Source organism: Mastigoproctus giganteus, chromosome 8 (genome assembly GCF_048544385.1).
Source record: "Mastigoproctus giganteus isolate SK-2022 chromosome 8, ASM4854438v1, whole genome shotgun sequence".
NCBI lineage: Eukaryota > Metazoa > Arthropoda > Arachnida > Uropygi > Thelyphonidae > Mastigoproctus > Mastigoproctus giganteus.
The window spans coordinates 190,366,854-190,380,928 of NC_143582.1; the positions used below are offsets into that span (position 1 = coordinate 190,366,854).

Genomic DNA, 14,075 nt, shown 5'->3' on the forward strand with positions numbered 1-14,075 from the left:
GATCCTGACAATGTTTTTTTGTACTGATCATGCATAAAATAAACACAAAAGACCACCTTGGGTATATATGAACTGTAGTTAAGGTAGATGGATTCATCCTATCAAGAAGGCTCTTATAAGATGAATACTGCTGGCAGACTACTAAATGTATACTATCTTTCAGATATGGTTATATGACATCAGCATATTTGGGGTACTGCCCCAAGATCTTACTAGTGCATTTTGGTCACTGACATACAATTATTAACAGTTTTCAACCTGATGCTGGTTTGCCTTGTGAGACCTTATAATTAGCATATACTGCCGAAGTCATTTTGACTGAGGAAGAAATGTACAGTTTCTCAAAGCTCCTGTTTATGCATATATTAAAAAAAAAACAAAAAACATGGTTTTGGTTTTAGCAAGCCGATATGTACTATTTTGAGTATATTAATTTTAAAAACAGTCAAGTTGTCTCTTGCTAAAATTGCTATTGTTCAGTATCCTTTGTTTTAATTCTCTGTTCTTTATTAAATACTGCTGTTTACAGCATTTAAATAAAGATGTTACACCTACTTTATACATACAGTTTGGTCATTTTATTGGAATCACAGGGATTGCATGAGCTAATAATGTGTTGGACAGCTGTTAGCCTAAATCACTGTTCCAATATGACATGGAATGAGGTTGAAAAGGTGCTGAAAATTCACACAAAAAATCTTGGCCCACTAATGTAACAAGACTCCCAAATTCCCGGAGTGACATTAGTAGAGAACAAGAACTGTGATGAAAAACATTCCTTTTCAGCTCCTCACACACATGCTCAATGAAAGTGAAATACAGGAATTGGGCCAGCCAAGACAGATTCTTGAAGCCTTTCTCTTGGTTCCGAAACTTTTCACACATTTTTTGCAGTGGATGGTTGCACTGTTATCTTGAAGGTATCCCCGACAATGGGAAAAAAAAAACATGCAGCACTGCTGGTGTACCCAATCTCTAATGATGTTCAAATATGCTTAGTAATTCAGAGTGCTATCCAGTGGGATAGGCTACCCTTGATTGCCTAATCCCACTGGATAGGCAACCAAGGGTATGCTGTGAAAGTACACTCTGCACCATTGGCTTCTACCGTCAGTACACAACAGGATGCTTCAAGTGCTTTGTGTGGTCTCCTCCATGTGCACACTTTTCTATCAGTACTGAAAAGTATAAACTGAGATGCATCTGGCCACTTGACTTTTCACCAGCCTCCTACATCAATTCTTGGAACTATTACAGACATTTGCTGGCTGGTATCAGATCTGCAAAAGACTTCTACTCCCGGAGTGCATTATTTGTAGGGTTTTCACATGCGTGGAACTGATGTCTTGATGTTATTGCTTTACACGAAGAGGTAAGTTGTTCTGTCAACATTTTGCTGCATCTGTACATTTTGGCCTTAACTGAGTCTGTTCATGGATGTTTTTTGCATTCTTATTTGCTAAAGACCTGAGTGACACTAGTCTTTGAATGCCCAACAAGTGCGACCATGCTCTCTGCTGTAGTATCTGATAAATGCATACCTTCAGTCATGCCTCTTCAAAAGTTCAAGATCTTGTCCATTTCCAGTGAACTGATTTGTGCATTAGTCAGGTCACAGCTTTGTGTTTTTCTGCGCACATAACACAAACGACATAATCTTACTAGTGCATTTTATATGTTAATTTACATATTTCTGCATAAATAAAATGTTGCAATGTACATGTGATAGCAGTCTTGGCTGCACAAAATTTTATTGAAAGAAATTGTAATAGGTACTGTGAATAGTCCAAATTCAACAAAACCTTTTTACTATTAATATTTATTGAAAAGTGCTCTGAATAACAAATGTGATAATGTTCAACTGCAAGTTTTTTTTTTTTTTTTAAACAGAATATCCCTGTCATTTGATGACTGGTTTATACACTACTCAAAAATAATAAAATATACATTACTCAAATTATATAACTAGAGACAGTAGTGGAATATCACAATCACCCACTGATATGATTTCAGACAGACAAAATATACAAGCAAATAAAAAACAAAATTAACAGTAAACTTAAGGTGTAATTAAGAAGCAGAGTACCATTTCAATGTAGGTTATTAATAAATTGAAATAGCTCTAATTGTGATAGAAAAAGTAACTAACAGTAGGTGAATCCATTATTTCATTAAAAATTCTGGGCACAGCTGTAACCGGTTTCCAGTCACAGCAATTCCACACATATCAGTTGCATTTTATGACCTTCCTTTAAGGGTAACCTAGGGGCTTTTCTAGAAATAGAAAACTTAGACAGCTGTTGCTTGTTCCAACTTGGATCCGTGAGAGTACAACTTGGGCTGTGGTGAGAGAAAGAATGTAAATTTATTTCCCTCGCCATAGCCCAATGTTATACATTACAGATCTATCAGATTGAAAAAGGTAACTACATAACTTTTCTATCTCTATAAAATCCCAAACATGAGAGTTAAAAAGCTTGATCAAAATGTACAGACATGCAAACCTCTATAACAGGAGTGGCCAACTTAATTTGTGATGTGATCTACTTTTTCCCTTCAAAATGCGCCGAGATCTACCATTTAAAAAATTTCATTGCACAAGGTGCACAAGTCGAGGGATGAGTATATTTAAAATTCGTCGTGATCGACCTAAATTAAATCCGCGATCGACTGGTAGATCGCGATCGACTAGTTGGCCAACCCTGCTCTATAATATAAATTAACGTATCAATTGGTTTGTACATTTTTTCTTTAAAAGGACTCTAAAATTATATGCTGTTTTACCAGTTCTCTATTATACCATAAAAAATCACTTTATTCCCATGCAAGTCAGTGTGGATGAACTCAAATTCAGTGCCATTTTATATTTTGGCATTTTACATTGAATGTAAAATGAATACATCAATTCATTTTACATTCAAACTGCAGTGTAGAACACAATATTGTTACTATACAAAGGGTGATCATTTAATTCACTGACTGGTGCAAGATTTTGTTTACCATGTGAACTGTCCATAACTGCCAGCTAGAGGTGCTCTCCCTGATAGCTATTGAGCAGACTCTGTGCGCACATGCCAGTACTTGTCGAGCTAGTGTTGCGTGAAGAGTTTTTTTTAGTAGCATATCGCTGACGATCGGTTTGAAGCGAGTGTCATGTCAGATGTACAGATTGAACAGCAATATGTGATTCATTATTGTGTCAGACAGGGCTTAAATGCATTGGAAATAGTTAAAGAGATGAATGAAGCATATGGTATTGAGTGTCTTAGTAGGAGGGCCATATTTAAAATGGCACAAGTGATTCAGTGAAGGCCATGAGTATGTTGCAGATGTCCCAAAACCTGGTCAGCTCTTCCTCCTCAACTCCAGAGCAAATCACAAAAGCCCAGGAAATCTTGGATAAAGACAGGTGAATTACACTTTGTGAATTAGCTGTTAGAATGTCCATTTCATACTGTAGTGCTCACAATATCGTGGAAGATCACCTGAAAATGTAGCAAATTTGTGCCCACTGGATTCCACACAATTTGACTACAGAACAAAAATAGCAAAGAGAAGACTTGTGCAAAGAAATGCTTGATCATTTTGAGATACAGGGTCAAAACTTCTTAAACTGAATAGTGACTTGTAATGAAACTTGGATTGTCACTATGATTCAGAGACAAAACAACAGTTGAGTAAGTGGAAGCATTCTGATTCACCAAGACTTAAGAAATTGAGCTTCTCGTTTGGCTGACAAATAAATAGCTCGTGTTTTTTTGACATAAAAGGCATTCTTGTTACACATTTTGTGCCTCATGGAACAACTATGAATAAGGAAGCATACTCTGAGGTTCTCACAGTCAAACTTTGCTGTGCCATTTGTGATAAACATCAAGAACTTTCCAGTGTGGAGTGGTTTCTCCATTAAGGCAATGCCAGGGCCCATATGGCTAATATTGTTCACCAGACTCATTCACCTCTTATTCACCAGGCTTAGCCCTATGCGATTTATTCCTGTTTCCACGTCTGAAGAAAGTGCTGAAAGGCAAACATCTCCCACCTGACAACAATGCTCACAGAAACACAACAGAAGCACTTCGCAGTCTTTCGAAAAATTGCTTGCAAGAAACATTTAATGCATGGGTACAATGGTGATGAAAGTGTGTAAAGTTTAAGGGAGAGTATTTCAAGAAGGGGAAATCCACAAAGGATTCAGATGATGCCAATTAAGATAAGATCTTGCACCTGTCCAAGAATTAAATGATCACCCCTTGTATTACTGCCTATTTTGTTCTATGAACAACTATTGTGACCTTGATGTGAATTATAGAAACCAGAGTATAACCAATCATACATAATGATGTCTAGAATGAACAAGAAAAAAAAATATATATATATAAAAAAAAGACAAATTTGATTGGACATATACTGTGTGTGTGTGTGTGAGAGAGAGAGAGAGAGAGAGAGAGAGAGAGAGAGAGAGAGAGAGAGAGAGAGAGAGAGAGAGAGAGAAGAGAAGAGAAGAAGCAGAATTAAAAAATAGATAGTTTGATAGAGGCTAATGATATTGTGGGCTGAAGGAGAGGGAGAGATGGAGATGCAATTGAGTTTTGGGTGTCAGGGAATATTGGAATTACAAATATTATCATATGAAATTGCTTAAACAAACCATAGAAATATGTTTAAGAGTACCTGAAGATAAACAGTCAAATGCTAATATATAGTTGTTAATGCCTTGAAATTAAAAAAGAAAAAAAAAAAAAAATTAAAATATTTCCATTCACGCTCTGTTAGACCAGTTAGCAGTTTCTATTGTTGCAAAAAGAGTTGAAGCAGTGCCAAGTGTGATATACAGAAATATTTGGACTTTTATGATAATTCTGCAATTGATTTTACCAACTGTAAACCCTTCTGGCCTGCATGGCATCATGGGTAATTGTCTTGTACAGGTGTACATCGTTCCCTTTTGACAATAAACTGATCTTAAATGTATTAAAAAGAACTCTTAAGAAATATAAGCAGTGAAATTCAAACATTTGTGATGTATCTGCAAAAGTTTCCCCTCCTCATACTTATGAAACAAAATCCTAAATCAGAAACAAGTTAATTAAATTGCACCACAATAACAACAGAACAATATATTTATTATTAAATTTTCTCAATGGTCCCAAAACAAATTAAATAGCAACTTTATTTTCCCTTTCCCCAAATACTTCATCTGGGAAGATCTACAAAATTTAGGAAGAATGAAGGGCAACTGATGCTGTTGCTGCCTTAAAAGTGTTGGTTTACATTTACAGGAAGATTTTAATTTATTCATACAGTAATCTGTCAAGGTGGCACATATTTCATTTTGTCCTTGCAGTGTTAAAATCACTGGAGCACTTTATGTGCCATATACTGTTTGGGAAGTTGATGTAAGAACCACAAGAAGGCAATGGTCTGATTCTTATTTACACAATTTCTAAGTTTTATTCCAGTCCTAAGGAATAATTAATAAATTGCACTGCAGTGATGATAACTGGTTGCCAAGCAACCAAGTAACGGATAAAGTCCAAGAAACTTCCATAAAATACATGTGGTTTTTCCCATCTGTAATATGTTAAAGAATAAACTTCCTATAAAATCAACTTATAAAAAAAAAGGAAGTAAAATTTTTTTCTAGCACTCTAATCATAATTAACAAAAGTTTAATGTAAGTAAATATATAAATAAGTGCTTAAACCAGTGGTTCCCAAAAACTGGTGGATAAATGGCACTTAAAGATGCTATCAATGTAAAGATAGAGGGAATTAGAGTGATAAGTTCACCGAAAAGATTGGAAGCCACTGGATTAACAGTATTTTATTATTGACTTTCAGACACCAACTAAACAAGGGAATAAAAAAGATAATACTAGCCAACACAATTTTTACCTCCGAGAACTTAAATGCTGTTTTTAACCAATTTTTATGAGTATACTTCAAAAATCATCATGATAGTTTTGCATCACATCACAGTTATTAAATATAGAGGGAGTTAATTTTTACCAAAATATGTCAATTTTAACAGAAAGCTAATTCTCTTAATTTTACAATCAATTCTGTCCTCAGTTTTCTTGTGATAAACATTAGGTTCAAATTCTGATGCAACAATTTGAATAGAGCACACTTTGCATTTTTTTGGTGAGGATTTTTGTAGGCTGTGCCAAGGTTTTCCAAGTATTAACTGATCGTGACATGTTCTCAGGGTTGTAAATCTATCCTCCAAACAGAGAACGTATAATATTTTTTACACTTTTATTACAAACTTGAATTATACGTATATATATCCCTTTATTTTAATGTTAGTACATCTTTTGATGTAGACATGATAGACTTTTTATGGTGATTTTTGGAATCAGGGCATTTATTTCCTCCAGAATCATATTTTCATTGCAGAGGTATGACAAAAAATATTTTTTATTGGCTAATGTAATTAGACACTAAAAATCAATATGAATATAAATTTAAATAATTAAAACAAAAATATAAAATTAAAGTTTTGTATAAATAAAATAAACATGTATTAAGAATTAAATAAGTAACTTTTTAAAGACAGCATATGCTACCTTTCTTGGTCAAACTCTAAATAATAAAAATTCTGAGAATATCTGAAACACATAAGCAGTAAACAGAAACACAAGGGGGATCATGAGTATCTCAGAAGTGCAGTACCAGTCTGAAAAATTAAATATCTTCTCCTATCCCCAGATTTCTATCTATAGCGATTTTTTTTATTATGCTAAAGTTCTTATTCATTTTGTATACATTGTATTGGTCAAGACAGCACCGTAAGTTTTCTTCAACTCTGCCTCTTGATTGTAGCAATGTGTGCTATATTTCTGTGGCAAGATATTGTGGCATATACTTAAACTGCTGGACAGACCCAAAACAAGCATTCTAAATAGTATTGTAGAGCGCAATAGACTGTCAATCCATATTTCCTGATAGGTGCAGTAAATAATAAAGTGGAACAACAAGCTACAAAACGTGATAACATTTGTATCATGTGGCGGTGTGTTTTCTTTTGCTTTTTTTTTTTTTTTTTTTTTTTTTTGTTTTCTTTTGAATGTTTCTTTGGCAGTTGCAGCCACTGGATGTTTATTCCTTTGGCCCTTTCATGGGGTTTATAGCGTTTTTACATCTGTATATGAAGCTATACATATCATTCAGGCCGATAAATGCAGAATAGCTTGGGAGCAGGAACCTGTCACCTCTGAACTGGGATGTGAGCTGTACATAAGATGTGAGATGTAAATAAAATAAATGAATTTTCTACTTATACTACTTGCTGCTTACAGCCACAGAGGGTCAGAGGAGTTCTGATATCAATTGATATTCTATAAAAAAATTATTTTAAAATAAATTTAAATATTCCTTCATTGTGGTTTGATTTTTGGTGGCACTGTTGAATTTGTTAGAATTAGAGAAGCACTGCTGTCTCATTTGTTGGTGCACTACTTGTGTCACATGACTGCTCATAAGTCAAATGAAAATTGAATAAACATTGTAAGGCGCACATATTTTTGGAATTGCAAGTGAATTTGGATAGTAAGCAGTACCATAAAGCACTTGCTGTCATAGAACTGCTACTATATCCCATTAGTCACTATTGCATGACCCCACTCTGCACAACACCTTGCTGACTACCGGCCAATGAGGCCCATGTGACTATTTAATTTCTGTTCCAGTTTCCTAACAGCCATGTATATATAAACATATGGGGACACTGTATTTCAGTGTCCCCATATGTTTATAGCAGTTTGTTAACCATTTAGTTTAAGGAACAGTTTTAGCAAAGTGTTCCACAGGGATCTGATTTATTATTATAAACAACACACCTAGCTATAATGGCTTCTTTTCATATTACGGGGAGTAGAATGTATTTCTTGCAGGGAAGCATTAACTTGACTTCTCTCTTTTGAGCAGAGTTTAGGTTTAAAGATTTGGAGGAAATCTTAAATCTTAATCTTTGTAGAAAATATCACAGATGGTGGCTTCGAAACAATAACTATTTTGAAGGAATCCATAACTGCAGTTATTTAAAATACTTGGAGCAAAAATACCCACCCTTCTATGCATAAGAAGTTATTTGCCAAATTTTGATTTTTGCAGTAACAAAAATCTTATGAAAGAAGGCAAGCATCAGTGCAATAACAACATCTGGTACACAGCACTATAAAAGAATATATGGGATTTATAATAAAATTACAGGTAGCAATGTCATATTTATTGACTAAACTTGACTGTTTATACACCAATTCCAGGAATAGTCAAGTGTCCTATTCTTCTTCTTCCAGTCACACAGCTCCCTGAGGAGCTGTTGTGGCCACCAACAAATTCCTCCAACTGCATCGATCGTGTGCTATACGAGCATCATTGCAAAGTGTCATGCCGAGAAGTTCACTGATCCCATCCTTCCACCTAGTTGCAGGTCTTCCTCTGCACCTCTTCCTCTTGGTTTCCTTCCATTAAATTCTTCAATGGAAAGTTTTCCCTTCTTACTATATAACCAAAAAACCTGAGTTTTCTTTTGTTGATGCTACGAAGAAGAATTTTAGGCCTGCCAACTTTATTCAATACCCACTCATCTGTTCTTTGATCCAAGTAAGAAATACGCAGTATTTTCCTGTAACATCACATTTCAAATGCCTCAATTTTCTTCCTGTCAACTCTTTTCAGATTCCATCCTTTACATCCATAAGTGGCAACTGGAAAAATTAATGAATCAATGATTCTCAGTTTCGTCTTTAGGGGCAGATCATGATCCCTCCATAATTTTATCAGATCAGCAACCAACGTTTTAGCAATTGCCTGTCATCTCTTTACATTTGAGCAGTCACAATTTTTATTTATTCTTGACCCTAAGTAATCAAATTCATCAACTTCTTCGATATCTTGTCCTCCACTTCGATATTAACCTTCACTTTACTGGAATCGAAATTATCACCATAATTTTAGTTTTACACACATTCAGAAACAATCCTTTTTTCTTACTTGCTTCACATACTCTCCTCAGAGTTTCTTTAAGATGATCCTTAGAGTTACAAATTAGCACAGTATCATTTGCATAACAAAGGTTGTTTATCTTCAGTCCTCCAATTTTGATGCATCTCTAAATCTTCCAAAGCTTCATGTATGATATCTTCGGTATAAAGATTAAAAAGGTGAGGTGACAAAATACAGACCAGCCTGACACCGTTACCTATTGTGAAAAAGTGCGTGTTTCCCATGTTCATTCTCACAGTTCCTTCCTGTTCCTGGTATAGCTTAATCGGCTGAATTATGTGGATTGGGAAACCCATAATAGTCATCGTTTCCCATAGGTTCTCATGTTGAACACAATCAAATGCTTTTGCATAATCTATAAAACACAAAATGACTGGAACATTGAATTCTTTGCATTTTTCAATAATCGGTCATAGACTTAAGATCTGATCTCTGGTTCCTCTACCCTTTCTGCCAGAAGAGCAAGCATTTCTTCAAGTTTTCTTGAGATTCTGTTTAATATGATTTTAAGAAGAATCTTGCTAGCATGAGAAATTAGGCTAATAGTCCTGTAATTTGAGCAAATTTTCATATCTCCTTTTTTTGGTAAGGGGGATGAAAATTGATTTCTTCCAATCTGATGGCCACCATCCTGTTTCCCAAATTTTTATAATCATTTTATGAAAAAAAACTCTGCACCCTTCACACCTGTAGCTTTAATCAATTCCACAGGGATTTCATCAATTCCAGGTGACTTGCCACACATTAGTTCTCTGATGGCTTTTTCGACTTCTTCCTTCAGTGGTACTGGTTCATGATCACACTTTTGAAAAGCGAGTGGCAGATTAGTGCCAACAGGTGCTCGGAAGAGCTGCTCACAGTATTCTTTCCACCTTCCTTTGATTGTGTTCACCTCTGTTAAAATTTCCCCTTTGGAGTTCTTAATTACATTAAGTTTTAGTTGGAACTTTTGTCTTAAGGACTTCATTACATCATACATCTTTTTAGTGTTGTTTCATTTGTTGTGTTATTTGATTTCTTTACACTTTCGATTGATATAATCCTGTTTGTCCTGGCTTAAACAGCGCTTGATGACTTTGCTTTGTTCCTGATACTCTTCATTTCCTTGTACACTCTGGGCTTTTGCAGTTCTTCTCTGTTCAATAAGTTTAGAAGTGTCTTCTGTAATCCAAGTCTTCCTAATCTTTGACCTTTCTCTAATGTGTCTATTTGCTGAATCCTTAATAATGCTTTTTGTATTTTTCCACATTTCCTCAGGCAGCATATCATCATCTAGTTCTAATAGAGCTTGAAAACGATTGCCTCTTTCAGGCATATAATCGTTTGGAATATTTTGAAATCATTTGAAATGTTCCATAGCAAACTTTAATTTGATGACATGTCATATGTGAGTGGAGTAGCACAGCATTTACGTGCATCATAGTTCAAGCCCACATGACTGCTAAATATAGTTGTATTATTGTCAAAAAAGTAATTCTGACTCCTTACACATGCATAGTGCCATAATTTAAACAAAACATTAATTTATTTCAAGACAGTCGCTGAATGACATTCGACTTTTCCTGGAATTGATGTGAAAATAGTGAAACTGCACATTACTCAAAAGTACCAAAGGCAGAATTTGCCTTATGCAGACCAAAACTCTGCTGGTTTTGAGATCAATGTGAATTTCATATCAACATAATTTATGAAATTAACATACAAAAAAACAACACTTTAGCAATTTAGCTTGAATAAAACCTTGCACAAATTGCATGATAGCAATTTAGCTTGAATAAAACCTTGCACAAGTTGCATGATTGCAATTTACTTTGAATAAAATCCATGAGGTTAGTGTATAAGCTGAAACACATTGGGATCATGAGTAAGATTCTAAGATGGATTGTAAGGTGGCTGCAAGGCAGGAAACAGATAGTTGTGGGATCCCCCCCAAGGACTGATAATGCAAGAAGTGGGGTACCCCCAAGGATCGGTACTGAGACCACTGTTGTTTCTGATTTTCTTAAATGACATCAATGAAGGAATACAGGGTGTGATGTTAAAATTTGCAGATGATGTCAAGATTGGAAGAGTAGTTAACAATCAGCACCAAGCTGCACTATGCTTTAATGCAGCAATGGGGAATAGCAAAGCCAAAATAACTTATATGTGGTAGAATTAAATTTAAAAAAAGGAGAGAAGAATTTGGGGGTAACAATATGGGTGGACATGAAGTTCTCAGCATAATGCACACAGGTGGGCAAGGTGAGTCCCTGGTATCCTATCAATGAGTTATCGAACATTTCCTTGTATAGTTAGGGAGGACTAGTGAAAAATTCAGAGCTACAGGGCTCAATAACTTCCACGATTTTTTAATATATTAAAAAGTAAGAGATTACCTCAATTTCTTTCGTGGAATGCTTCCAGTCAATTCTCTCTCATATGTGACGAATAAAATAAGATGAAAAAAAGTGAAAAAACAGCTTCCCCTTCCTATGGAAGGGAAACAGCTGTGCATTTCGTTTAATTTGAGTATTCATCCAAATGTTAACTTTTAATCCGTTTAATTTTAAAAAGTTTTTAATCTTTTTAATAGTGTTTTTAATTAGTGATTTTAATTATTTATTATCGGAACCAGTTTTAACTAATTATTATGGCACAATGTCTTCTCGCACTCATGGTCTTGCTGCAGTGGTTTGATGTGTTTCGGGGTCGGGTTGGGGCTCTCGGGTTTTGATTCCGTTGCGCTTCGGATTTGGTCATATCTCTATGAGTGAGGGAGTTCGTTAATTCGTTTTTTCTCTTTTTTCATCTTATTTTATTCGTAGCATATGAGAGAGAATTGACTGGAAGCATTCCAAGGAAAAAAAATTGAGGTAATCTCTTACTTTTTAATACAGTTAGGGAGGACATAATCCCACCACAAAGGCAATTATAAGACTGCATTTGAAATACTGTGTTCAAGTATGGAGACTGTACTTAAAGAGAAATAAACACAAATCTTCTTAAAAGGATCCAAAGATGGGCAACATACTCAGTGAAATCAGCAGAAGGGCATTCATGGATTAAAACAGCTTGGCAACCAGGCACCTTGGGATACCTAACTGAGGTCTATAAGGCTCTGCAAGGAGAAAGTAAAATGATTGATGGTGAAATTTCCACTGCTGTAAATGATTTCGCAACTAGGGGCCACAAATCAGATTATGAGGGAAGGCCTTTAGACTGAACTGCAAGAAGTTTTCTTTTTAGCTAGTAAGTTGTTAGTTACCAGAATAAGTTGCCTCCACAGTGGATTGAACCTAACAGATTGGAGAAATTCAAAGGACAGCTGGATAAGCACATGTGAGGAGGGAATCACACAGGTATTTTATTTATTTTTTTTGTCTGGTGCAGCAAAAGCCTAGGGCTACATGGCTAATACAATACTGATATTTACAACTATATTAAGTAGAAAGATTATCACAATTATACCATTTGCACAAATAACTAACATAAAATGTTTTAAGTAAAAGATACACAAAAAAGGATACGGATTACAAAACATCCTCTTTAGATCTACCTTCTCTTTGCAATACGGACATGTCTGTTTCTTGCCAACAATACACCATCCACGGATACAAAATTCATGAAATCTAGCTTGCTATTAAGAAAGATGCACAATACTTTTTTTTTTTAAAGTATCTGAAAATTAAAATCCCTTATTATTATTTACAATTTGTATCTCGCATCAAGCTTTGCAAAATATGGTCCAAACTAAAAAGTACCAAACTGTACTTTTTAGTTTCACTTACATTGTGTTAATCCATTTGACAATTTTATGTGAAATCATACACAACACATTGACAACTTCTTGTAATACATTAACACATTAATGCATTGCAATACTTTAACAGAATTTCTTAAATTTTGATAGAGAAAACTGGCAAAAATTATCTTGGAAAGAACTATGAGTTACTCCAGTACAAACAGAATGGTTTCAGTGTAGCAGGGTGCAGGAAGAGCATTATAAATAAACCTTTACTGAATGTAACACAGCCAATAAATAACAAAGGAAAAAGGTACATTATGTCCATCATGGAAGGAAGCCAGGAATTTAACCCTGTGCAACTGCCAACAGGTTAGACTGTATATATGAAATATGTTAAGGGCTTTAGCCTCAGGCTGCGAGATATTTAGACAACGTACAAGTTAGTGCAAATGCATATTAGTACACAGCTAAACTCTGAATTAACAAAAATATGCAAAAGCATATTTTTGCTAATTCAGCATATTTTGCGGCATCATTTAAGTTATATCTCATATTGTGAATACCTTCACAACGAGTTGCCATGATATTGCACTACTTCGAATAAGTAACGCTTCACCAAAGGAGAAGACTGTTGTTACTTATTCTCAGCGGATACCATCCCCCAAACGGCACCGTTTCAGGGCTATTTGGCCCTTCTTCAGTGGGTGGGTAGGTACCCTAGTGATGCAATGATGACAAAACAGTTAGAAGTATAACTCCGCAATATGAGAGATGCCTGATGGTGTATAATATAAATTAAGACTGAAATATGTTAAGGGTTTTAGCCTCGGGCTGCGGAAGATTTAGGCAACGTACAAATTAAGGCAAATACATCAATAAGTAACAACAGTCTTCTCCTTTGGTGAAGCATTACTTATTTGAAGTAGTGCAATATCATGGCAACTTGTTGTAAAGGTATTCGCAATATAAGATAACTTAAACGATGCTGCTTTTGCATATTTTTGCTAATTCAGAATTTGGCTGTGTACTAATATGATGCATTTGCACTAACTTGTACGTTAGACTGTATAGTAACAGAGGCATCAAGAGCTAGTACACGCCTCAGAACAAATGGCTTCACAGGGTTGACTTGCCTTTCTCAAATTTGAATTCTAGGTCTCATTCACAAAGTACACAGCTGTGTGACTGACATCAAATGAGATGCCAGTCATACATTCTAAGTATATGAAGTTTAAATGAGATGTGTCCTAAGTACAGTGGATTCTGGTTATTTGGGCTACCAGTTAATCGGGGCAGCCTTCTATTTGGGGCAAATCTTAAAAAACAGAAATTTTCTT

At 35.2% G+C, this 14,075-nt stretch overlaps 1 protein-coding gene across 1 annotated transcript in view; it reads right to left on the reverse strand.

Annotated features, from left to right (window-relative positions):
• Positions 1–5,250: 5,250 nt before the first annotated feature.
• LOC150082101 (E3 ubiquitin ligase Rnf121) overlaps positions 5,251–14,075 on the reverse strand; it is a 100,056-nt gene continuing 91,231 nt past the window's right edge. Inside the window, exons 7-8 of the mRNA XM_090379972.1 lie at positions 12,521–12,622; positions 5,251–5,574 (exon numbers count right to left, since the gene is read on the reverse strand). Of these exons, the coding sequence (XP_090236098.1) occupies positions 5,454–5,574; positions 12,521–12,622 (223 nt within the window). The 3' untranslated portion in view covers positions 5,251–5,453. The remainder of the gene's footprint in view (positions 5,575–12,520; positions 12,623–14,075) is intronic.